The sequence below is a fragment of the Harpia harpyja genome, chromosome 3, assembly GCF_026419915.1.
Source record: "Harpia harpyja isolate bHarHar1 chromosome 3, bHarHar1 primary haplotype, whole genome shotgun sequence".
In the NCBI taxonomy this organism is placed as follows: Eukaryota; Metazoa; Chordata; class Aves; order Accipitriformes; family Accipitridae; genus Harpia; species Harpia harpyja.
The window spans coordinates 47,411,708-47,437,881 of record NC_068942.1 but is presented as its reverse complement, the minus strand read 5'-3'; the positions used below and the strand labels follow the sequence as shown (position 1 = coordinate 47,437,881).

The 26,174-nt window shown below is 36.2% G+C and overlaps 1 protein-coding gene across 1 annotated transcript in view; it reads left to right on the top strand.

Annotated features, from left to right (window-relative positions):
• The first annotated feature begins 864 nt into the window (after positions 1 to 864).
• The window catches only part of RYR3 (ryanodine receptor 3), a 252,124-nt gene continuing 226,814 nt past the window's right edge, over positions 865 to 26,174 (top strand). Inside the window, exon 1 of the mRNA XM_052782467.1 lies at positions 865 to 1,000. Within this exon, the coding sequence (XP_052638427.1) occupies positions 950 to 1,000 (51 nt within the window). The 5' untranslated portion in view covers positions 865 to 949. The remainder of the gene's footprint in view (positions 1,001 to 26,174) is intronic.

Here is a 26,174-nt window from a genome sequence, read left to right as displayed (position 1 = left end):
CTAGAGCCTCCTTGGTGCTCTTTTCTCCTGTTTCCTTGTGTCCTTTCTCTTTTCCTCCTTTCACTTAAGTAAATTTTGTTCTGGAGTTGATCTATTTTTTTCCTTGCTCATTTGCTAATATTGAAGTAATAACTATCAATTTTCATTAATTAAAAATTTCTTCATTATTTAACTAGAATTTAAAGTTATTTTAAGTTTTATTTTAACATAACTGTGGTTTATAGGTCGTGAAGTAAATTTGTACCATCCTCTATACGTATTCAGGTGCAGTTCTGAAAAGGTACAAACAAAAACCTTGCAGTCCTCAGGATATATGTATAAATACCATTTAAAAGGATAGCACAAATAACTACATATAGTAGGTTCAGATCATTAAGTCATCTTGGAAATCAGATTTGCAGCTGCTTATGCAGAGAAGCAAGACACGGAAGTTATTGTAAGCAAGCTGAAAATATCTGCTGTTAAAATCAGCTTGTCCTGTGATCATCTGATTTACATCCTTCTGCTGCACAAATCAGTAGGTTCAAAGCTGCTGAATTTGGTACATTTCAGTGCAAAATTGGGTACCCTGATCTGTGAAAATGGAAGTGCAAGCTCTGCTTTCATTAACGGTTCATCATTATTGCTGTTTTGACCAGACAGTATCTGGGGAAAAAAAATCAACACCTAGTGATACATATAATGCTTCCTGCAATACCTTAACGGTAGCCTCTAGGGTAGAGAGAAAAGGAAAAGAATTGCTTGCCATGAGCTGGAAAAGCAGCACAGTTGGCTCTGGCAGTGAGGGGGTTGACTGACAGTCTGCAGTGCAGTGGAGTTAGCTGAGCTCCCTATATGGCTGTGGATTAGCTATATGCTAATACTGATAGGAGAAGAGGAGCTGTACCGAGTGCAGTGAGCTGACGGTGGAGGCGATCAGAGTCTCAGCAGAGCTGACTCCTCAAGAGCCATGGCTGAAGGGGGTGAAGGAGGGGAAGATGAAATACAGTTCCTACGAACTGTAAGTATCTGCTTTTTATAGGTCATGTACTACAGGATTTTATGTCTCACATCTATTCCTTTTCTGTTGTATTAAAAATAAAGTGTTATTTCTGTGCTGGGCTTCGCCAAACAGGAGAATTGATTTAGTCAGTGGAAAAAAATAAAGCAAGAATATGAGCTTTAATAGCATCAGGCTGTCTCAGTGTGTTCTTCCTTGAATCTGCTCAATAGCCAGTTTGGTATAAGGAGACCTATTTCCTCTGTAATCCCCTGTGTTTGAAGCGTCCTCGTCAACTTTGTACTTGGGTTTCTAAATGTAGCATGCCAAATATCTGACCTCTGAAACTTCTGTCTAGGTTAGATTTCACTGACATTAACAGAAGCTTTGCAAATAGGAGAGCCTTAAAATGATGAATAAACCAAGCAAGCCCTTGATGACCTCTTCTGATAAACATGCACACAGAAGCACACTTGTGTGTAGGGAATACCAACAGATGTTGAAGTCAGGGGTCTACAAATGTTTGGGGTCTTTTCTCTGCTTAAAAGAAGCTTATTTTAAAAGGAGATAAGGATTTCTTTGGGAAGGGGTGTTAATTAGTGAAATAGCCTTCACTTGGTGTAATTTTCTATATAGAGCCCTCACACCATTCTTTTCTAAAGCTTTACACAAATCTAGTATGACAACCAATTTGGACTTATAAGCAAGTAGTGTTCATGTGTTAATTTTTGGGAAGAGGATAAGATCCTTTTCATGTGTCATCTTGTGTCTCATTATTTTTACCCTGCATGACTAAGAGCATGTTGTTGTGTAACTAGCACGAAAAAACTGCTTTGATGTGTGTATTCCCTCCTCTTTCCCCATACTGTATTTACTTTGCATTTATCACAAATAATGTTCCAGAAACAGTCTCCTCTAGAGTTGATACAACTTTAAAAGTTTAAGTCTCTAAAATAAAACATGTTAAGTGCCCAAAGTAGGAAATTACAAGTCTGATTTCTAGGAGGCTGGGAATATTTATTTCTGGGAATTAAAGGTTGAAGAGTGGTGATGGCTGCTGCTGCTTATGTAAATTGTTTAGGTGTAATGAAGTGTCATTAGCACTTTTATGCCTGGGAGAATTTCATGGGGGGAGGGAAATGGATAATCACAATGAAGTATCCTTTCCAACATCCCTTCCCTCCACTCCACTTTTTAGAGATATCTATATTACGTGGTTTAGTAGATTACTCAGCCTTTAGGAGAAGGTTTTATCAGAGACTGGAGCTTTAAATGCATGTCCTTCATCCTTTCACTTTGTAAGATGTTGCCTTGACTGAACAGTCTTCCTCAGCGATGAAGTGAGAAGCTTTGCCTATTCATAGATAGCCTGTGTGTGCTACATGAGATAGCAATTTCTGCTGCTGTGACCCATTCTCATGCTAGTAGAACTCTAATGCACTTCTTTCCAATGGGTAAAATAAAGTGCTAAATAGAGGTGGGGGCCAAAAATGGAAACAGCAAAAGTGAGGCTATGCAGAAATGTTCCTTCCCCCTAGGTGTTAGGAAGTCTTTTACAGGGTAAAAAAAAGGACTAGATTTCTGTCTTGGAAGCCCTAGCTTCTCCTTTCTGTGAACAATCATACCATTTACGGCTGTCTCCTCTCAGTTATAACTTCCTTCACCTTAGTGGAGAAGGGAACAATTGTTGCTTTGCAGTATACTGAGAAAGGAACCCTTTATTAGGTATTGAGTGCTACAGTGATGTAAGCCTTCAGTACTTATTACTTACAGCTTTTATTGCTGCCTAATCACTGTTCGTACATACAAACATGAAGTACAGTAGCCCTTTAGAACTCTTCCAGTGAAAGTGTTGATCAGTCAGGATCTTCTCCAGATCAAAATGTTTTCTGGGAATTTGGATTCCTAGTGAATGTTTCCTAGGCTTGTGAGCTGAATGTTCCTTTGAAATTGTTGATCTCTGTATTCTTATTTTTGAGTCTGTAGACGGAAGTGCTCTAGGATGTTTTAGTCTCTCGGAGATAACTCTTGGTGAGGTATAAAGTAAGATTAGATTTCTTTTGAACAAAAAATATCCTGCAGTATTTTTTGAAAGAGCAAGAGTATTAACTCTTAGAAGTCTAGTAAAATTAATTTTTGCTTCCTTAAAGGGAAATTTTCCCCTTGTCCACCATTTTTTGTTGGTCATGATGCTTTTTTCTTCCAGATCTAAGTTATTGTATGGTTTTGTGCATCATTTTTAGTCTCTGCTCATGTAGAAGGGCTAGAAGCTCAGTAATGCAAAAAAACCCCTAACAACCAAACATGTATTTGTTTCTAGGGAGCAGCAAACTTACGTGCATATTTATAAACTTTGGAAAGTTTTTCACTATCACTTTTTGTTCCAAGACATTGCTCATATTTGATTAATTTGGCAGCAATGGGAATGACAAAAACCTTAAGAACAAATTCCAGAGGGGAGAGGACAAGAACACTTTCATTGTCATCATTGTTGTCGTAGTAGTGTGTCTTCAGTACCCATTTCAAGGCAGTCCCAGTTCTTGTGTGAAGTCTTTATGTGTAATGATAGCATTTAAAGGAAGATGTTACTAGTACAGTGTCCCTGACTTGTAAGTTCAGTATGAATATAAATAAATATATAAATACACACAGCTTTTCCTTACACTGCTACCCTGCTGCTGTGTCTTTGTTATGAAATCTTTGATGTTTTGTTTCTGTAATAATGCTTGGAATTGTTTCTCTAGTTTTCTAGTTGGTGGCTTTCATCTAGATTTGACTCTGGATATTTTGTGTATGTGTGCCTACTTATGAGTTTTGTATGGATGGGAGAAGCAAAGCACTTGTTACGTGTGTGTAAATGCAATACTGCTATCTCTTAGTTTCCTGCCATGGTAGTGTTTGTACTTTAGATGAATTCCCCCTACCATTTGTTTGTTACCCCTTCCTAAGGTAGGAATGCATAAGAAATTAATGAAGTTTATGCAGTGTTAGGTGAGAACACATAGGTTAACCTGTGCTGTTTCAAGATAACATGCTGACCTATATAGAGGAAACCCTGTTGCCCTTGGCAGTGTGGATGAGTGAGTGTAAAGTGTTCTCATTCAAGCCTTTCCTAGCTACTGAGACTTTATTGCTGTGACAAAGTCCTCTCCTCTCTGGAAATTAATCCTGAATTCTCTGTCATTTCCACTGCTGCCGAATTAATAAAATATGAGGTGATACCTTCAAGCAGATAGCTTTTGTCTGCATCAGAAATACCTATATAGTCACTTGCTAACAGAGAGCATGATTGGGGGGTAGGGTGGGGGAAAATCACACCCCTGCCCAAAGCATAGGAGCAGTTTAAATGTACTTGTAATGAAGCACGTCAAAGTTGTTTGCCATCTTAGAGTCCGTGTTATGGTGGTAACATTAGTTAATAAGTGTATTGCTTTGTTATTTTTCCTGAATTTCATTGTATTAATGGAAAGTGTTTCCACTTATTTTAATACAATCTTTTTTTGAGGTGGCTCATAACACATTAGTCAAGAAAGTTTTGCCTTGTTTTCCATGGATCTGAACAGACTGTGTGTTGGTGTGTATGGGTATTAGCATGTGTATGCCTTTGTGCATGTGTCTCTGTATGCATGACTCTTTCCCCAACTGGTTACAAATTCTTCATTTCTCTGAGTGACAAAGGCCTTAACAATTGATTCTTCTTTGAGTTTTGCTCCTTTAACAGATTGTCTCAATGACCTAATTTTAAGTGTTCTGATAAACCTCTCCAATCACTATCTAAAAATTTACACATGGGAGTGGGAAATAGTTTTCTGTCACAGACTGAGTGTAGTTATCTGTTATACTTAAATAGCAAAGTAGTGTTGTTACAAAGACCTAGAACAGAATATTTGGATTTAATTTTTTTCAAGATCTAGTTCATGTACATAGATTTACACAGTGAGTTTACAGATTTTTCAGGTATGTTTTTGATCATTTGTGTGTTAAATAGCTGCTCGGAATCAAGACAATTGGGTGGCTCATACACATTTATATGTGGATACACTTCACTATCTATATTGCTTGAAAATGAGCTCTTCTACTGTTCAGGTGTTACAGATGAGAATGGGAAGTTATCTCAGTTTTACAATATGAACTGTCAGGTATAGTACGAGTTAGATTTTCTTTTTTTCAATCACTTTGTTGCCAAATATAAATATAAGAAGTGATTATATCATGCCTTTTTTAATTATTTTAGTAGTTGTACTCAAGTGCTTCAGTTTACCTAGGATTAGTTTGACATAGAACCAGTTCTTCTTTAGATGCTTTTAATACATGTTGTTTTATCAAATCTGTGTCCCTAATGGTGTATCCCTAGTGAAATAACAAAGAACGTGTGAAGTGGAACCATTAAAATAATTCATTCTTAACCGTCCAACTTAATATCTAACAGTTATGTTACTAAATGCATGTTGATATTCTGTACCACAGATCTCTGTGGCTTGATTCAGTTAAGTATGAATATCTGCTATATAATGCTCACCAGATATATACTTGCAAACAAATATATCAGACAAATGTCCAAATGTCAGGCAATAATGGAAGATACTTCTTGGGAGAAGTTTTTAGCGGTGGTTAATTAAAAACTGGGAAAATATGGAAATTGTTCTCAGTGAGTTTATATAAAAATGAGATTATATAAAAATGATATAGAAATTTATGTGTAGTAAAAGTCACAAAGGCGAAGGAAAGCTGTAAGATCAAATCAGTGGAATTTTCCTGAAGCCCCTTTTAAGGGAGCTGGCTCAGGTTCTACATGCTTCTTGAACAGCTGAGTGTGTTCTGTGGTATTGTTTTCAAGTTAATTAGGACATTTTGTCTGTTGTCACTGAAATGTACTGCAATTCAGGATACAATAGTTGTCCATTAGTCAGTCAATTCCTTTTAGGAAAAGGGTAAAAAGAAAGGAAGAATAATGTTATATAAAACTTGAGTTGCCTCTGAGAACTGGTGTGTATTGGGAGCTTAAGTGATTTTTTTTAATTAAATGTTTAAGTATCTGTGTATCTATTTATCTCTGTGCATTAAATCTCCCCCTTCTGATCCTATCACCACAATTTTTAACAGTTGTATAGCAGTCCATACTTCTAAGTCTTCTAAGAAGAACAAAATTTGTACAACAAACTAAACAAACAACAACTCCACCATGTCTTTTCCACTCCATTTAAAAAAAAAGTCTTAAAAATAGATTTCTTTTTGCTTCTTAAGCTTCAGGCTATTACCAGTATAGCTACTTGCAATCACTCTTCTTGCTTTATTATCCTTCAGTTTCTACCATGGAAATCATACTTAATTTTACGAATTTATCCTGAGTTAAGTTTCTTAGAACTTGTAGTGTCCTTCTTTGTAAATAACGTTGCTCTGTTTATTTTCACTCATCAAATTGCCACTTTTACTCCCTGCATGTGTTCTCAACTTTGTGAATAGGTTTGCCCAGTTTGTCACTATATGCAAAACAGATAGCTTACGCTCATTCTTTGCCTAGGACTAATTCCTTGCTGAAGCTCTGGGTAATATTATAAGATAGACTTACAATATGACAAATTTTCCAGTGCATCATATGCTGTAGTACTCTGTGAGTGTTTATTTTTGATGAAATAAAGATAAGATCTTCTGCAATTAGTTGTAACCCCTTGTCAAGGCGGAATTTTAAGCAAATGCTCTACTATACTATAAACACAACAATCATGCCTTCAGACTGTGTAGTGTGTCTGGTTTTTAGCTCTTGACAGACTGGAGTAGTGGCTTGATATCTATATCAGTCATTTAATTAATTTGTAACAACTTCTCTTTTGGAGTGAAATCATCTCATTTAAGCAGGTATTTCAGGCTCCTGGTAAGGAATAGTTCTTTGGGAAAATTGCATCATGTTTACATGAAAAGGGAAACGCTTAAGTAGTTTGGTATGTTTAATATAATGAAAGTTGAAGTTTATTTAATGGTTGGAATTTTATAGCTGCTGTTGAGGAAAAGAGGGTAAGTGGTATCACCACAACTGCACTATAATTTCATAGAACTTCACGTGATTTGTCTTGATATACTTGGGTCTTTCTTATTCTCTAAGTTAGGATCTTGAGGTCTGTTCCCAGCTTGTGGTACAAATACAGGATGAGTGGAATGTTTATGCCACCAAAAGCTGGCAATTAAAGTAAGAGGAAAGATAACAGAGGAAGGTAAAAAGGGAATACAAGAAGGCAGTGAAATGATATCCAGTATGTTGTTAGGTAGTAATTTTTACTTTCTAGTTACAGAAACAATTATAAAGTAGATTTACTGGTGTCATGAGGAAAAAAAAACCACCTTTAATAAATACTGGGAAAAATGCATTTGCTAGGTGATAGTGTATTGAAAGACTATATCAGGTAAAGGGCAGGCAGAAAGGAGAAAAGGCAAATAGAGTTTTTGCAGATATAACAGGTAGACAAGGCTTGCATCATGATTAGTCAGAGGTGAAGGCTGATTTCTCCCTATCAAATTAAAGGTAGTTGAGTTAGGGACACACTTCTCAAGGTCCTGATGTTACAGGCTGCTGTTGGAGATGGTACATTGGTACCATGCTCTGTTTCCCTGATACCTTTCTTACATTTTGTTTGGCATGGATGTATAGAATAGATTGTAAACCTCGTTTTTCCTACAAGGACATAGAGCAGTAATGTTCAGAGATGCACTGTACAGCATTGCATGTTGTATTATATGATATTACAATGTAATGTTAGTACATGTATGTATGAAATATGTGTCTATACATATGTCATCATATATACATATATATGGGATATATACATATATATGGAATATGTGTAATAAGTTGCACTTTTGCAAGCTGCTTCATATTGGCCCAGTCTACACCAGTTAAAAACAAAGCAACGTTGCACTACATGAACTCAGCGTCATGCTTTACTACTGTTTCTACAGCTTAAATTAAAAAAAATTGCTATTTCAAAAATAGATCAGTGCATGTATTACAATATTATAAATACAGTATATTGTTACAAAATAATTGCAAGATTGGATACAGTCATGATCAATTTAACTCCTAGGATCTAACTAACTCCTTGTCAGTTTCTTTTCCTTTTTTTTCTTTTTCAGTTTTATTTTTTGGGGGTACAAGCATCAATGCAGGTCTGCTGTAATAACATCGAATTTGTTACAATCAAGCAAAACTCTTCAATCTCACCTTAGAATGCTAGTGAGTTAAAAGCCTTTTTGATAGGATTTGTGACCATGCAATAATCCTAAATTAATACTTCAAGTACACATTTCCCTATTTCCCCCTAGCCCCACTGGTGGCTGTTGTGGACATTTGTCTTCTGCTCAAGCTCTGCTTCTTGGTGCCTGAAGGGGGATTAATATCTTCGGTAATAAACAGTGAGTTTGCTAGTGATGTTCCCATGTTTTTATAGAATGTAGCAAGTGGGTTGCCTGATCTCTGTGCCTTTTTTCTAATCCCCTGCCATGCTAACTGGGTATGATTCATATTGAAATCCAGCTGTGACTATTGCTTCTTTCTCAGTTCCCATGGCAGTGCTGTGACCACACAGCCAAATGCTGCCAGGTGCATTAGATACAGATTCCAAAAATTAAAACAGATGTGCATGCAAGGAGGAGAAGAAAAATAAATTTGGCATGCAGCTATTTAGAATATATTGAATTCAATCACAGGACACTAGTTTAAAGTCATGTATTTCTTAACTTCATTCATGAAACATGTGTTTTCCCCAAATGGCACATAATAGCAGTGCAGATATATAATAAGCACAGACTTCTATAGACAGTAAAATTATCATCTCAATTTAAGAAAACAATTGCTAACATAAATACACTTTAAAGATTCAGAAAGAAAACATGAGGCATTAATGTATGCCTTAATGAATGTTTTTGTTTATTTGCCAAATGTAGAAATTTTAAATTTAACATTCTTTTCTTAATGTCATTAAAAAGTCACCAGACTATTCCTTATGTCTATGAGTTAGTAGGATGTAGTGGTTTTGGTGCTGGAAGATTTTAAATTGTGTACCAGACATTAGTTAAAAAGAATGTGTGTTGTTCTAATTGCAGGAGATGTTTTCCTTCTAAATACTTAATTTGCTTGGGTAACTTTTGGAAACTTGTTTTCTTAAAATTGCAGTAATGTTCTGAAGCACAATTGGCAAATATGTGACATCCTCAGAGTGTGTCTAAAGTAGTTCAAGATTGGGATATGCATAGGAATTATGAAAACCTACAGGAAATTGGATTCCCCCCCCATCCTAGATGTACTTTTGGTAGTGTCTCCCCTGCAGTATGATGCATACATACATGTATTTGTCAGCTATTGAGCACCTGCTGTCAGTCAACTCTGAGTCTTAACAGATGTGGTTCAGCTGTAAATAGGAGCTGATGGCCAGTCTGTTGATCAGGTAACCTCTCTCTTCCAGTTCCTCCTTCTGGCACATCATGTCTATGGTGAGGAGTGGCAGCTTCAGTCAATAGAAGCAATGGCAGAGAAAACAGCAACCTAAGGTGAAAGATTCAGTAGTAACATCAGGTTTGTTCCTTCTACTCGGCTTTTATCCAAATAAGCAAGTGCTAGTTCCTTAGTAAGATGAGTAGTCAGCACATGCCTGAGCTGTTTTTAGTCCACAACAAACATCTCTGTCAATCTTGAGCATTTCAGCTACTTCAGCGCTCAACCAGGTTCTCCAATACCTTGTACCAGAAAACCAACTTCCTTTGACCCAATTGGAACAACTTGAATTCTCTCCAATAACAATATAATACAAAAGAACTACAGCTTAAATAAAATCCTTTACAAATTACTTGTACAAACAATAGAATTTCAACTTGAAGACTTGAAACAGCTGTTTAGCAGCAGATGCAGAACTAATTTAAAACACTGAAGATTTAATATGCTTTCAGATTGCATCAGCAGGACCATGTACAAACAGGAGTACAAGGATCATCAGTCTTAGAATATATACTGAAATGCCTCAGATGATTCACTAAAATGTTTAAGGCCAAATGACTTCCATCTCCCGAGACTCCCTCTGAAGTTCATTGACTGCACTGTCTCATCTTTTCTGTACATGAAAAATGCCCAGAAGACCTATACACCTGGTACATATTAAAGATACTTAATGTCAGTAGTTTGTAGAATTCAGAAGCTGTTTGATAATGTGTAGAAATGTTGATACAGTCAGTGTACAGTCAGTTAACATTTTGATTAAAAAAAATTAAAAACCCCAACCTGTCAGTATTATACTCCCAATAACCTTCTTCTAAAATGCATATCCATTTCTGTTGCACCTTCCAAAAGATCAAAATCAATAGACTTTATAGTTCCTATGTAGCCAAAGCTGGGAAAGGTAGACTTTAGAATTTGGAAGACCTCAGACTGATCTTGTATGTCATGCCTGCATTTTTTGTTACCAGGTAACCTTTTTGTGAAGAACGTTCACAGGACGAAAGATTCTTTTGCATGCATGCATGCATGTATGTTGACCATCACAGGAAAAAGTGCTAATAGGGATTAATAAGATTTGATTTCCTCATCAGTCACTGTCTGTGGGAAGTAAATAGTAATTGTATTAATAACGTGCCAAACTTTCATTTAAAACTTTGCATTTTTTCCTTTATTTTATGTGCTATTTACATACATACATTAGAATTAATAAGGAGTGAGGCTTTTAAAATGCGTAGAACAATATTAACTTTCTAATATGCAGACCCCAAACCTTTGCTGTAAGAGTTCTGGGTTGCTGTGGACTGAATTTAAGACCCCTTACTTGCTTTCTTAGTAAGGTTTTGCAGATCTCTTGAAAATAGTCCTGTCTGAATAATGTGGAATTCAGCCTTTGTTATCTTAATTTAGTTACTTTATTACCATGCCTGGAAATTGTTATAGCTAGTCTGGTATAGGTGAAGTTACAGGGAGTGGCTGATGGTGACTAGCACTTTTGATGGCTGAATCACCCAGGTGTTTCCACTGGGATGTTAGATGCATTTTTTTAATTTTTTTTTTTTTTAACACAATCTAACAAAAACTGTGAGCTCAAAGTTCTCTACTTACTCTACTGGATCTTAGGTGACTGTTTTAGGTAATATTAAATTGTCCCTGTCTTTAATGTAACTCTGTCCCATGAGTGGATAAAATAGTTGTGTGCTTGAATACTGAGTAGTATCTCAATACTAACACTTAAACGAAACCTTGATTCTAACAGATAGATATTCTCACTGGAATTGGTGATCATTGATGTTATTATAAAAGTTTCCATTAAGCCTCATTAAACTGAAATCTATCTATTTTAGTGAACCTTATGCTGTTAAAACCCTTTAAAGAAATTGTGTCAATCAATGTAAATCTCTTCCATCAGTCACTGGGAATGCCAATTATTCATGTTTGCTTTAGGTGTTTGGTTTTGTTCGTGATTTATTTATTGCGTATGTTGTCGTTTTGCTGAAGATAGCCATCAACTTTTAAAAATTGCTTCCATAAAACGGAAATCAGGTAAAATTTTGGATCTTGTACAGATCCAAAATTTTTCAACCTGTAAAATTAAGTGACATTGCATCTCATATTGTACCAGGTAATATGAATGTAGAATATTTGGATTATAGGATTATCTTTGAATTTGTATCTAATCAAACCCATAACATTTTTTCTCATGTTTTTCTTTATCTTAATAGAGATGTTGATTTTTTTTTTGTATAATCATGATATTGATGAATTTCTTGTAGTGATTAAAACTTTCTTTTTAGTATTTTGATTTTTATAAACATGGAAAAAAATGGTTGCTTTGTATATACATGATGACATCAACTATAATAGCACTTACAAAAAAAGCATCAATATTAGAAGTGTGTTAATATAAATTTGTGTTTTACAAGAGAAGGAAAATTCAGCAACTACTGTAGGACTTTTTTTCCCCACCCTTACCTTACGGTTTTGAAGCAATGATTTTATGCAGGACTGAAAAGACAAACTTAGTGGCCAAAGTTTGTTTCATAGAAGTGAATATAATGGTGTTACTGGAGAAGTGTATAGGGTGTGAGATTATATTCTTCACCAGTGATGTGAACATTCTCCCATTGTTACTTCAGTTTAATGTGTGAAATTGTAAGAGCTTAGTATATCAAACTTAGCTTGATGAAGAACTGCTTTGCTTTACTCATGCAAATCAGCCTGAGTTTCAGAATTGTTTGTTACCCATTTTGCACCCAATCTCCTTTATGCACAAAATTAACTATGCTGTATGGTGTGCTCATATGATTGTGAAAGTTAAGAGCAGCATATAGCAGCTACTAAACCAGCTAGACATAAACAAATGGCGAGGTCTAAAAGAAGAACTTGGTATGATATGTCATTTGTTGTAAACATTGTTTAAACAGCCAGATTGTTCTTCCAGTATAGAATACATTCTAATCACTAAGTTGTTACACAATAATGAGTTTGCTCAAGGAGGAAAAAAGTCGGTTATCACCTGCATTTAAACTTTCCACTTATGAAAATATATTGATAATGTTAAATAATTTACTTTATTAAGGAAGATAATTTTATCAGAAGATAAAATATTTTTCTCACTCAGGCTTTTGCTCATTTTTTGCTTTGAAATACCACAATTTGATGACTCATTGTGAATGCCCTAGCTAGCCTAACTGCAGATAAGTTACAGAAGCTGTCGTTAATGACCTTTTACTGCTAGCCAGAATATAGTTCCTATTTCTTGTCATACCACTGCACAAGCAGTAAGCTGTAAAGTTGTATCCACTAGTGCCTTTTTATTGAAAAAACACCAACTTTGAGAGAAGCTGGATCAGGAAGTACAGTCTCCCCATGATTAATCTGAAATTCAGGAAGCTTGATGGTATGGAAGATTCTAGATTAATTCTGTGCATGTAACTTTCATTTCATGACAGAAGTTTGGTTTTGTTAGAAAGACTTACCCATTATTATTTGCCAGGGTTCTTCCCAATTCAGCTTCTCTCAAGGTGGACCTTAGGCTTAAATAAAATTGTTGACTAAACATGGTCCTGTATATAAGACTTAACTTGCCAACCTTTCCTATCCTTGCCAATACTAAGACCAACTAGAATCATTTCACAACATTCTAAAGGGTGAAATGTGTTCACCATAACATAGAAAATGGGGGGCAAAATCTTCAGGGAAAAAAAAATGATGGCCAAAACATGATAGTGGTGATACTGTGTTGTAGGTAATCTGTGACATCAGTAGAATGTTTCTAGTGCTGTTTAGAAAATTAAACACGTAATCGAATAGTTCTATCATGTATTCGTGCAATCTAAGTTTATCCTAATCCATTTATCTTTCACATCTGTGTTTCTTTTCTTTTGTTTATCTAAAAAACCAGTGTCAGTAATAACAGAAGTCAATAATAACCTGGGAGCTGATGGAAGATTATCCTGACCTCAGGCTACTTCCAGGCAACATCAGTTAACAATATCAAACCTCTATTTTTGTGCATCCCTTAAATCTCCAGCACCCATTGCTGTAGGGAAACACCCTGTCAGCTAGCTGTGTAACTTAGCTATCTCAGAACACCAGATTCAGATACCAGTTTCTGTGTACTGTTTTCTCTTCCTACCATTTCTTGAGCCAGGTGTTTTCACAGTGAACTGGAGCTTGCAGTTGTTACAATAGAAGTCACTGAGCTATTTCTCTCAAGTGCAGCTGCAGAGCACAGAGGCAAAGACACAGTTATTTTTTACTGAAAAGCAGGTATATTGTATAAACATGGCAAAAGTAGGGGGCTTTTAGCAGTGCTGAGTTAGCTTCCATCAGATCATGTCACTGTCCAGGTGCGGTTTTCTTTGGTGTTTGAGGTGGCATCTCAAGCGTAACTTCTATCTCCTTTTGTTTAAGCAGAGATTTATGTAGTCAGGGTTCTTGGCACACATGACCATTATTTGGTTTCTTTAAATGGTTGTGGGTTCTGTACTTTTTCACACTAATCAGATGCAAGGTTACTGGTTTGCTTGTAGGATAACGGTGCATTGATCATGTAAGTGTTTTGGGGGGGATAAACAAGGTGAAGTGTTACAATGTTTGCAGAAATGTTGCTTTAGATAATTGTGGGCCATGTGCTGCTGTCCTAAAATAGTGGTTTGAAGCAATGGCAACACCTGCTTCTTCGCAAGTATTTCCTCTCCTGTTACAATATTATATACGTATAGCAATTGCTGTTTGGTTACTTTCTGTCTAGTATATGCATAGTTTGCGTGGCTTTTGTGACTACTAGATGTGTTTGGATCACTGGCTGCAGGCCTTAGCTTCAGTTATTTGCAAGTTAGTGTAATGTTCACGTGTAGAGCTTGATAAAATGTTACAGCTGTGTGTAACAGTCAGTCCTTGGTAGTTACATGTGATGAGAGTGTAGTGTTGCTAAATAGTTGGAAAGCAGATGTGCTGGACTTGAAAGCTTGCAGATTCAAAAAGGGAGATCTAATGCATATGTTGAACAACCAAAACTAATCAGAAATTTAATTTCTATGTTTATATAAAGATTTACTTGTGAAACAATGATTCAACATTAAACAAGTAGAATGACCACTCCTTATGTTACACTGAGCACTAGTAATTTCAATCCAGTGATCTAGTGATGGCCAAACTTGAGAGAGTTATCTTAAACCATGGTTTAGCCTAATTAATGTGCTCTGAAGGATTCTATTAACGTTTGCGGCTGTTCTTCTTCAAGCTGTGGTGTTAATGTAAGTAAGCAAAATAACGTCTAGTACCTGTGATTGAATACAAATATGTAGATTATCTTGGTAAGCAACATTTTTCTTAATATTTGAGTGGTTTTGATTTAAAAATTGGTAATACTGTTGCATCCAGATAAGGCCATCTAGGTGCTGTACAAACACAAGAAAACAGTACATTGTCTAATACAAAGAGTTTACCTTGTTCTGTGAACGGACGGGCTGCAAATGAGTGCACAAGGAAAAGAGACTTTGGTCATTGTGAAAAGCAGTAAATCATAACACAATTGAAATGTTACACTGCAAAATGAAGGTGTTACATAAAATAAAAAAACAAAAACAGAAAAGGGGAAAAAGGTAGTGGGTTACATCTGCAGGGAAGTTCCATCTGTGGGAGGTGGTAGGTGATGCCCCAACCAAAACAAAAAACCAAGCCCAAACTTAAATATTTTGTAGATGGGCATTTGTGATTAGTACCACAAATTCATCAGAAATGGGAATTTGCTTGACTTGAAGGGATGGCAGCTAAAGGAGGAATAAGTTGTAAAATATTTAATTATTTAATGTGATAAGAAGGAAAAGGGAAAAGACTAAGGTGCAACTATCCCACAGAGGTGGATTTTTTTGGTGTAACAGAAAGGATAGTAATACCATAGTGATTAAAAAAAAAAAAGGAAGTATGGGGGTAGACTTGACTAGGGAGACAAAGAATCTTTATATTCAGTTACTGTGAGTATACATTAATAGCGAATATTCACAAGGAGAGACTGGAAAGAGAGAGAGGCTGAGACACCAGGTCGTACACATTTCCTCTTTAGCTCTACCTGAGGCTGTAAAAACCAGAGTGAGAACAACTGTCATCCTGTCTCTTGTTGCTTGAGGTCATAAAAAATTCAAGAAATTATGAGAAATGGCAGGCTTCTTATTCATTTTTGACATGCATAGCTTGCCAAAATTGGGAGTCTTAGAAGGAGTTTGCTTGCTCTTGATGGAAAATTACAAATAAGTAGGTATTTTTTGTGGAAAAGAAAAACTTCAAAGTGGAATCTACATTAAAAAATGAGCAAGGTCCCATCTTTTTGAATACAGAAGGAATGCAACAAACAGATAAAGATACTTTGCTGAGAACATTGAAATTCTTCTGTCATTACTACTCAAAGTTCATCTTCATAGGTTCTTTTTCAGACTTGTAAAGTCACTGAGACTTTCCAGTCTTTCCGTTTGTCTGCTGTCTGTGCCTTATTTTCACCACAGCATCTATCTGAAGTATCTTTGCTTAGATTAGTCTTGCATTTGCTTTCATTACATGTGGAAACATTTATTTATGTATCACAGGAACATAGAACTGGAAAGAACTTTCTAAGTCATCGACTCCATTTTGAACTGCAGTTCAATTTTAAAGCTAATTATATTTTTTTCCCTGCTGCTTTTATCAAGGTACCAATTCATTGTTCTAGTAATCTTCCTTCATTTTTTCAGCTTAAATGTATTTATATATTTCTAGATTTTTTTTCATGTATGTCAACAATGTTACTTGTCAATATATTTATAGAGAAGAATTCTATTCCCTCTCTAGTTTGAATTTTCTGGAATAAGTAATGTGAGTTTGTTTACCTTACTTTCATATAACTGGAGCTTTGGTTTCCTCACAATTTTGTTATCTCTTGTTTATACTCCTGCTGGCTGAGTCTCCCTTACACTTAGGTGACAACCACTTGTTGGACAGTGACATAATACTTTCCTGTTTCCTTGGCTAGGACATGCTCACCTTTCATAGCAAGGCCATATTGACATATTTTGAAGAATATAAATTCAACCTAAAGACCAACCTAAAAAGAGACAAGCTACACTTTTAACCCTTTTTTGAAAGCTGAAAAGTCTCTGACTATGCTCGTAAATGAAATAGCCACCGTCAATTCGCTAGCCTTGAGGTGAAGTGGAAGCATGCAGCTTATGTGCATACAGCTAAACTAATTCCCCAAGGTGACCTTCCTTATCTGTACTGCCTATTGGGAACAGTCCCTGGCCTGTTTGGTACCCCAAGTCAGGCTAAGGTATTTTCTGGCAAGGTTCTGGTAGGTACGGGGCAATATATTTCCCAGGTTCATGCTGAGTTAAATGTGTGGTCTTGTGTCAGTGCAGTCACTCTCTGTACTGTCTTAGAGAAAGTAGTGAAATGTCAGGTACTCAAGCAGTCACTAGTCTATATATTGGCATTGGTTAAAGAGAAGCTTCATACTGCTTTTGATACTCCTAAGGGTATTCTCTTCTGATGGTTATATTTCTGTTCAGTATCACATTTTAGTTTTGAAGGAAATTTAATTTTAATTCAGAAAGAAGGAATTCCAGGAATATACTTTCTCCTTATAGCATCATAGAGAAGAATCATAGCCTCGTTTAGGTTGGAAAAGACCTTTGAGATCATTGAGTCCAACCATAAACGTAACACTGCCCAGTCCACCAATAAACCATGTCCCTAAGCACCACATCTACACCTCTTTTAAACACCTCCAGGGATGGTGACTCCACCACTTCCCTGGGCAGCCTGTTCCAGGGCTTGACAACCCTTTCAGTGAAGAAATTTTTCCTAATGGCCAATCTAAACCTTCCCTGGCACAACTTGAGGCCATTTCCTCTTGTCCTATCTCTTGTTACTTGGGAGAAGAGACTGGCACCCACCTCACTACAACCCCCTTTCAGGTAGTTGTAGAGAGCGATAAGGTCTCCCCTCAGCCTCCTCTTCTCCAGATTAAACAACCCCAGTTCCCTCACCTGCTCCTCATAAGACTTGTGCTCCAGGCCCTTCACCAGCTTTGTTGCTCTTCTTTGGACATGCTCCAGCAACTCAATGTCTTTCTTGTAGCGAGGGGCCCCAAACTGAACACAGTACTCCAGGTATGGCCTCACCAGTGCTGAGTACAGGGGAACAATCACTTCCCTGCTCCTGCTGGCCACACTATTTCTGATGCAGGCCAGGATGCCGTTGGCCTTGTTGGCCACCTGGGCACACTGCTGGCTCATGTTCAGCCGGCTGCCAACCAGCACCGCCAGGTCTTCTTCTGCTGGGCAGCTTTCCAGTCACTCTTCCCCAAGCCTGTAGTGTTGCGTGGGGTTGTTGTGACCCAAGTGCAGGACCCAGCACTTCACCTTGTTGAACCTCATACAGTTGGCCTTGGTCCATTGATCCAGCCTGTCCAGATCCCTCTGTAGATTCTTTCTACCCTCAACGAGATCAACCCTCCCTCCGAATTTGGTGTCATCTGCAAACTTGCTGGGGGTGCACTCAATCCCCTCATCCGGATTGTTGATAAAGATATTAAACAGAGCTGGCCCCAATACTGAGCCCTGGGGAACACCACTTGTGACCGGCCACCAACTGGGTTTAACTCCATTCACTGCAACTATTTGGGCTTGGCCATCCAGCCAGGTTTTTACCCAGCGAAGATTACACCTGTCCAAGCCATGAGCAGCCACTTTCTCCAGGAGAATGCTGTGGGAAATGGTGTCAAAGGCTTTACTAAAGTCCAGGTAAACAACATGGATCATGTTTCTATGGATGAAAATCTGATGTTTCTTAGGCTGTTTTATAGGAATCCATTTTAGGACAACGACTTTCATAATTCTGTTGAGAAATGCCTGAAGTCACATTCTTGAGATGTATAGCTGTTTTTCACCATTAGTTACGAATTAGTATTTTTTTTTTTAAAGATGTGCATAGAACTTCTGCAGACCTTTAGATTCTGAAATACTTTGAGGTGAGGGTATGCTCTGCTTTCTCTGGCTGTCTTCAGTGCACCCTGTTCAGAGACTTTTCTCACAAGAACCTGTAACAACAGGTAGAAGGTTTAAAATGGTTGAAATTTCTTGTTGGTTTGAGAAAGTGTATATTTCATCTTTGTTGTTTTTCTAATTCTTTATAGAAACAATCCTGGTTCCTGACTCTGGGGGTGTAAGGGTTTTTACTTAAGAGAAAAATGACAGCTCTGGCTTTGGCAAATTATTCTCTGGAACCGCTGAGCTGTTTCATAACTCTGATACATATTTCAGTCTGAAATATAAATAATTCTAAAATCTCACATTTTCAGTATAGTGTCTTACTGTTTGCCTTTCCATTGTGTTGGTAATAGATAACAGATGAATAACATGAGAGGCAAGGGTGAATGAACTTGGATGGAGGAGTCTGTTAACAGATTATGTGTTACCACTGACTGACTTAGTTCTTCTAACAGTGTTTACTTACCCAGCTTTATATTGTACGAGGCACAGGACTTTTCCAGAATTGTACCCTCTGAGACAGAATCAGCCAGCAAAAAAGTCTTTAGTGGCAAGTCGGAAGGAAGAATATAGGAATAGCACTGTAGCTTTTCTACAGGCCAAAACCCTCCAAATCAGGTTTGCAGGCTTAGCTGGATTTCTGTCAGTGAGAGAACTGTCCTCAAGTAGCAGGAAGGGCATTCCCAACCATTGAGTGTTTATGAAGAATACGGTGTTAGAAGAAAATGTAAACAAGTCTCTGACTTACAGGGATGTCAGTCTTTTAATATGCTTATCCTTGCTATGTGAGATAGTGAAATATTTTTGCTCATGTATAGTGGAGATCAGGGGTAGCTCTAAGGTTAAATGACTTCTGCTCATGATGCACATGGTAAAAACTTGTATCCAAGCTAAAACAGACAGTCAGGGGCCGTTAGGGCAGAACTAGAGTTAAGTGCTATATTATCCTTCTTCATGAGTGCATGATGGTTTACTTCTGCAGATTATAGAATAGTTTATGCTAAAAGTTTCCCAAAAAACTTTACCATGCCCTTACCACCATGGCTTTAGAGCTGGCAAATCCTCTTTTCTTGGAGTATGCGTTAATTAGGTCTGAGGCAAAAGACAAACACATTTCATGAAAGACTGTGTCTTGCCCAACTACTGAGAGCTAATTTTTATAGCTGTAATTTTTTCAGGCATGGGGTGCCATTTATATTATCAAATTCAACAGTAGAAATGCAGTTCCTAACAAAGGGGAAAGACTGAAGTCAGCATTCTCTCTCTCTTTTTTTTTTTTTTTTTTTTTTTTTTACATTCACGGTTAAACAATGCCCCTCAGTTTACTTGGAACCATTGTTGATAGCAAGTAATTATATTAATATGGTGAAGACTTGCATTGCACAAGAAACTTCTCTGCAATTCTCAGGCAAAGATTTCTAAATTAGAAATGCTATGGCCGAAATACTCGGTAAAAGCCTGTAAAAATCCCTCCCCTGAGCTTCCACTTGCAGGTAGAATTTAAGTGACCTAATAAAGCCTGAAAGTGGTGCAGTGTCATTTATTTGGCTGCCTGTGTGCTTCCAACAAATGTTTCAAAATGCTGTAATTTTTTTTCTGTGGGAGTCTTAGCTCCATGGTAACCATATCCAGTTTAACTCTTAAGGAATCTTGTCACTGTAGAGAAACCCTCTTACCTAATGAATAAATCTACCCCAGTCTCCTTTTAACAGTCTGCCTTTCCTTCCTACCTTACCTCTTCCCCTGAGCAAGGTTTTGTCAAATATGAATGCAGTTGATCCTCTGGTTTACGATGTCATCATTTCAGAATAATTCTTCATGTTTTCTTCCTGAACAAGCAGAGAAAAACAGGGTACGGACAAAGGAATGCTAAGATGATGAGTCAGACTGTAGTCTCACAATTTACAGGACCAGTACCACTGCCACCTTTGAAGTTCAGGACATGGGAAACAAAGCATGATGAGTATTGAAATATTCTTGCATGAAATGATGCTGAAATAATTGTGACCTTTAGAAAACAAACAGGGCTGTGACAGATATAATCTGTAAGTTACATAGGAGTGCCTTTCGGAGCATAAGATAAATTTTGAAGGTGAAAGGTGAAAAATTCCTTTCTAAAGAATCATATTGAAGTAAAAGTCTCACGTTCAGAAAGAATTAAATGCTCTAGAGAATATAGGTTTTATAGTAAGAAGAAATGTACAACAGTTTTGCAAGGAGTCCTGCACCCTAGTACATGAGAAATAGGGTAACCTCCATACATTTGAAGATTTAGGAGGAAGTTTCCAAAAGAATGTTTTAAAATAACTGACTTTTTCAGATTTGCATGGTAATTTGTGGAGTGTGCAAGGAACGGGAAGGGTGGTTGTGAATATTTTCTACTACTTTCCTCCAAACACCAGCGTTCACTATAAATCACAGTGACATGTCAGTAGCTAGACCACTGATCTGACTGCTGAAATTATTTGATCCAAAACTTAATGATATATATTTTTGTGGATTTCAGTTATTTTCAATCAGCTGTCTGTGTATAACCAAGGACAGAAAGTTCTGTCTCATCTTGAAGTCTGATGCCTGGTGCATACTGAATATAGATTATTTTTTTTAAAAATATATGTATACCTGTTCTCTCTTAAGCAGATACCATGTTGGCAATCTACGAGGGCATTAAATTCAACTGATATTAGTCCTTCTGCCTACACTTCCATTTTACTATCATTGTACTATTGCTTAGTCATTACAATGAAGCCATACTGAAATACTGATGACTTGCCTGAGACCTTCACTTCATTCTGTGTTGAAATAAATCTGTATGCTACTATTCTGATAAGATTCACAATAGATTGATTTTTTTTTTTACACTTTTTTGGACGTTATTCAGAATTACTGTTTTTTCTACTTAGTAGAAAACATAGCTATAAAAATTTAGCACAGCTTGAAAACCATACACAGTTTATTATAGCTGAAATTGTTTTGTTATTTGCTTGTATCGCCAGAGGCTTTAATGGTACTACATGTAGTACTCTGAATACAGCATTTTAAAAGAATGTCCCACTTCTGTGTACCTGAATCTTACTGAAACCAAAAATTATTTGTTTGAATTATTAGTTGTCTTTGTCCCACGTTGCTTACATAATACTGTCAGAGAGCACGGATCCCTGTCCTAGCTGAAACACTAAGCTAGGAAAACATAAGATTAAATGCCCTCTAGAATGATAGCACGAACCATTTTGTTAGTAAAGTCAAATCTATTTCAAGTCTTACCAGACAAGCTGCATTAACTGATGAGCAGAATAGGAGTCTCCTCTCCTGTTTTTCAGGAATAACACATTTGAGGGAAGTTGTGGTTACAGCCCCAGGACTATGTATATATATTTTTAACACTTAACCTGGAAATTCAATTTACTTTATGCTCTCTGTGGCCATCACTGACCAAAAATGTGCATATTAACTTCACAGAATCAAACCATACTTTTTTTTCTTTTTAAATCTTTTAGGATCTTGTGTTTTAAAGCTATGCCATGTTATATTAACTAAAATATTTTTGTGCTAAATACTCAGAGTATACTCTCCTCTCTAAAACAGGGAAAAGGATAATTTTAAAGGCTGGTAGTAATTGGAAAGGGTCTGTTGTCAGGTGATCCGAGAGAGCCTTTTCCTTATTTTTAGTATGCAGTTACATGATAAATGCTCATTGCTTATTTAATTAGTGTCTTTTCAAACTGATATACAAATGACAGTGAAAGTTTCATAGCTATGATCTTTAAATATTTGTTATGCTAAATTGTTTTTTAAGCCATCCTTTCAGACCTTTTAAAAAACTTGGTCTCTGGATTAAAATTTCAGTGTGACATGAAAAATGAAATTATAAATATTTCCCTGCCTCCTTTAGTCACCCTTACTGTTATTTCTACTGATGATACACACTAGTTTGAATTTGATTTTTTAATTTCCTTTATATTTTTGGTGTAAACTTCTGTTGAGCAGAGCTCATTGGTTAAAAAATGAACATAATCAGAAATTGCTTCTGTGCCGCTGTGGTTAGACTTTATTCAGTCTTTTGACTGAGAGCGTGATGAGTTCTTCATGTCTTAATGTGTGTGACAACACATAACTACTACTGTTTAGTGAGACAAATTATCTTTTGTAAATATTTTCAGGCATTTTCAGGGAGAAAATTGAGACCAGCAGTTTTATTACCTCTCTTTTTTGGGGTACTAACAAGTTGACTTGTTCTTTGTATCCCCAAATTGGGTATCTGTTACATTAGCATAGCAGAATAAATAATAACTGAGTATCTGATTTATTGCAGTATTTTCTTAAGTTTGGTGAACAAAGGATTTTATGTAAAATTAAGAATATTAGAGCCTCAAAGAAGAGGAGGGAAGAAAGGGAGAATATTAAGTCTTCTGAGTAATAATTTTTGAATTCCCTTTAAAAAAACCCAAACCTGCCTCTAAGAGATTCTGCTTAAATAAGACAACTTTGGTCAGTTTTTTTCTATTACAATAATTGAAGCACTAAGTAAATACTCTATCTAGCTACATCTCTATTTCTGTATAAAGAAGTAGAATAAGATGGTTTCTTCTTCTATCGCAGATGACCCATAATCCACAATAGATTTGAAAGTCATATCACTTCCTGCCTCAACCTTGATTCACCAGCTTCCTAATTCAGAACAGAAAATTCAGTTCACTTTTCCTTCTGGATTTTGTCAGCTGCTTATTTTTTCCATGTAATGATATCAAAGTGTTACAGCCTTGCACCAACTTTTGATTATGTTTGGTGTGCTAGAATCTCAGACCACAAAGGTGATCTTAATTCAAAAAGTCAGTCTTTCACATCTGTCTGGTAAATAGCTCTTGTAACATTAATCAAACATCACATGATAAAATTTAATAAATTACAAATACCATTATTATCTTGATTATGGAACTGATTGTCTTGAATATGTATTATCAGTTTTGTGCTTTACCTATTTATTTTTTAAAATTCTCTGTGAAAGCCAAGAGGAGACTGAAGTCTAGGAGATACATTACTTGGAAGGTAGGAAGCAGAAAAGAGTAGAATATTAGCATGCTTGACCGGTTCCAATATAAAAAAGAGCTTTAGTAATGAAAACCATTGAAGAAAATAAAACAGTTACTCAAGTAAAAGCATTGGAATTAAAATATAAGATTAGCACTTAAACTGTGGAGAGAAACAAAATTATGTACTTTCTGTACAAAAAGCAGAAAAGTGCCAATTGAGTCACTGAATTTGTGCTCTTAGACAAATAAAAGAAATTTAAGGAAGATACATTGGGAAGTTTCTCTGCAAGGAAGAAGACAAAGGGAAACAGAATCTTGTAGGAACAAGGGAGGCAGGAGTCTCTTCAAATGCGAACCAGTACAGGCCTCTACCATTGCCGAGTTTGGTCATATTGAGAACAGCCAGTTCAGTTCTGAGATGCTGAGGTTGAGATGTTTAAGCAAAACTCTGAGGGGAAGCACTTTATTTGGGAGATGGGCTTTATTTTAAGTTCTCCACATACGTTATCAGGTGCAGGGTGAAATCCATCTTGGGACAAAGTGTTTTATACTTTTTTTAAAATGAAGAAAGATTAACATGAAGGCTATCCCATGAAGGCTGCTGAAGTCATGAACAGCTGATTGATCTGATTGTGATAAGATTTGTGGAATATACGTTTTTGCCAGATGTGGGGTTTAGAATAGGCTTATGTGAACAAATTAGCTGTGAATGTTTATCTTAATGATCATATAATGTTCACTAGAAATACATATTGAGTACTGGAACTGTAGATTGTACTTTTACTAATGGTGTAATCTCTGTGAAGCATGCTATACTACTCCAGGTGTTTAAATAAAAATATAGTAAGATCTCTTAAGCAATTTCAGGCTTAGCAAACATAAATGCCAGTTTTTCATTATGGTCCTAAACTATCTCCAGTTAATGCAATATATTTAAAAATAAAACCTGTTTTAGAAATTTGAGTCAGTTATTTATATAAATAACATATAATCACCATGAAATTTTAGTGCTAGCTGTAGCAGATGACTCTGTAGTTACTTAAATATTTTTGTCTTTATCAGTGATAAGAGTTATTCCTTTAATTTAAAATTAGTTTTGTTTGGAGTTATTAAATAATTCTGAAATTATTATATTAAGAAAATATTCTAGCATGCAGTAGAACCATCAAAGAGTTTTTTACACTTGATGCTTAGCAAGTGACAAGCCAGTCATGCGAAAAGAAATCTGATGTCCTAAATACCATGACATGGAATTGGAAAGTTCAGGAAGTCTCTGTACAGGAGTTTTCTCAGGCTTGCATTAGCATATTAGTCCAGATCTTTCCAGCATTCACAGCTGTGCTTTGTTTATGCTGATTTTATATGTTAATCCATGTCCAACCTTAATGGAACTTACACAAGTATTTACATATTCTTATTGCCTGGGTGACCGTGTAACCCTTTTCAATTTTTTCTGTGTATAAAAAATAGTTTATGTAATTCACTTGGTAAAGTATACTGCATTTTGAATTGCAGTTGGCTGAAAAGCACTGGCAGCGATTTTATGTTAACAATGCTTATTTTCTGCAGTAAAAAAACTTTTATTCATGGTTTACTATGTAATTTGGAACTTTGTGCACAGAACTGCTGCTTTCTGAACTTCGTTCTGATTTCTTTTGATGGCTTATAAAAACTAATAGAATTTGTTTGATATGAAAATAATGTAACAGTGTATTGGCTAATGTATATCCCAGCTATTCTTGCATTATAACCAGAAATGCTTGGAGATTTTACGTATGTGTGCTGTATAGGATTTCCACTGAAGGTAGGGGAACGGCTCGGTTTTGCACCAAATGATAATCATCAAGCCTGTGATTGGTTCCACTGTAAGTTAGCAATACCAGTCCTTCATATCATGAAGGTATATGATGTCAGGTCATCATATACCTGAGTGTTTGATGAGCGTGTGGTATATGATGCAAAGTTGTCATATACCATAGTGTATATGACAGTGTATACTCGTAGTGTATACACTCCATAGTGTATACTCAGCTATGGAGAAAACATTAAGAACTAGGAGGTTCTAATATAATAACCTCTTAAAAGTATTCCTTGTTTCCATTGGTGACTACAAATCAAATCTGCTTTTTTAGAGAGCAGGATTTGTTAACAATTTCAAAGATAAGTGTTTCAGTGCAGGCTATTTGTACAACTGTGTATAATCTTAAGTGTATTATAATGCTATGTATAGCAGACTTCCTCGATTATTATTTAAATTACATTTTAAATGAGCCTACTGATAAACAGTAGAAAGCATTAATACTATATATAAGCTCGAGTCTTCACTATTTTATGTGATTTGGGGAAAAAAGTAAATTGTATTTTTGGGTTTTAATTTAGGTTTTTCAACAAGTTGATCTAATGCTTTTGAGGCAGAATTTTGATACTGCCCCTACAATGGCTTTCTGTCATATTTCAGTAGTCTTTTTAGTTAGCAAGGTATTGCATATGATACTCTGTAATACGAGAGAAGCATTTTATACTGCGTGGACCAGAAGACTTTAGGAAGGGATAGTACTTTTCTTGCCTCTGAAATTAATGTGCAGTGCCTCGCAAATACGCTAGAAGCTTCCGCAGGCTAAGTTTTCACATATTAAAAAAGTAAGTATACTGTCTGGTTT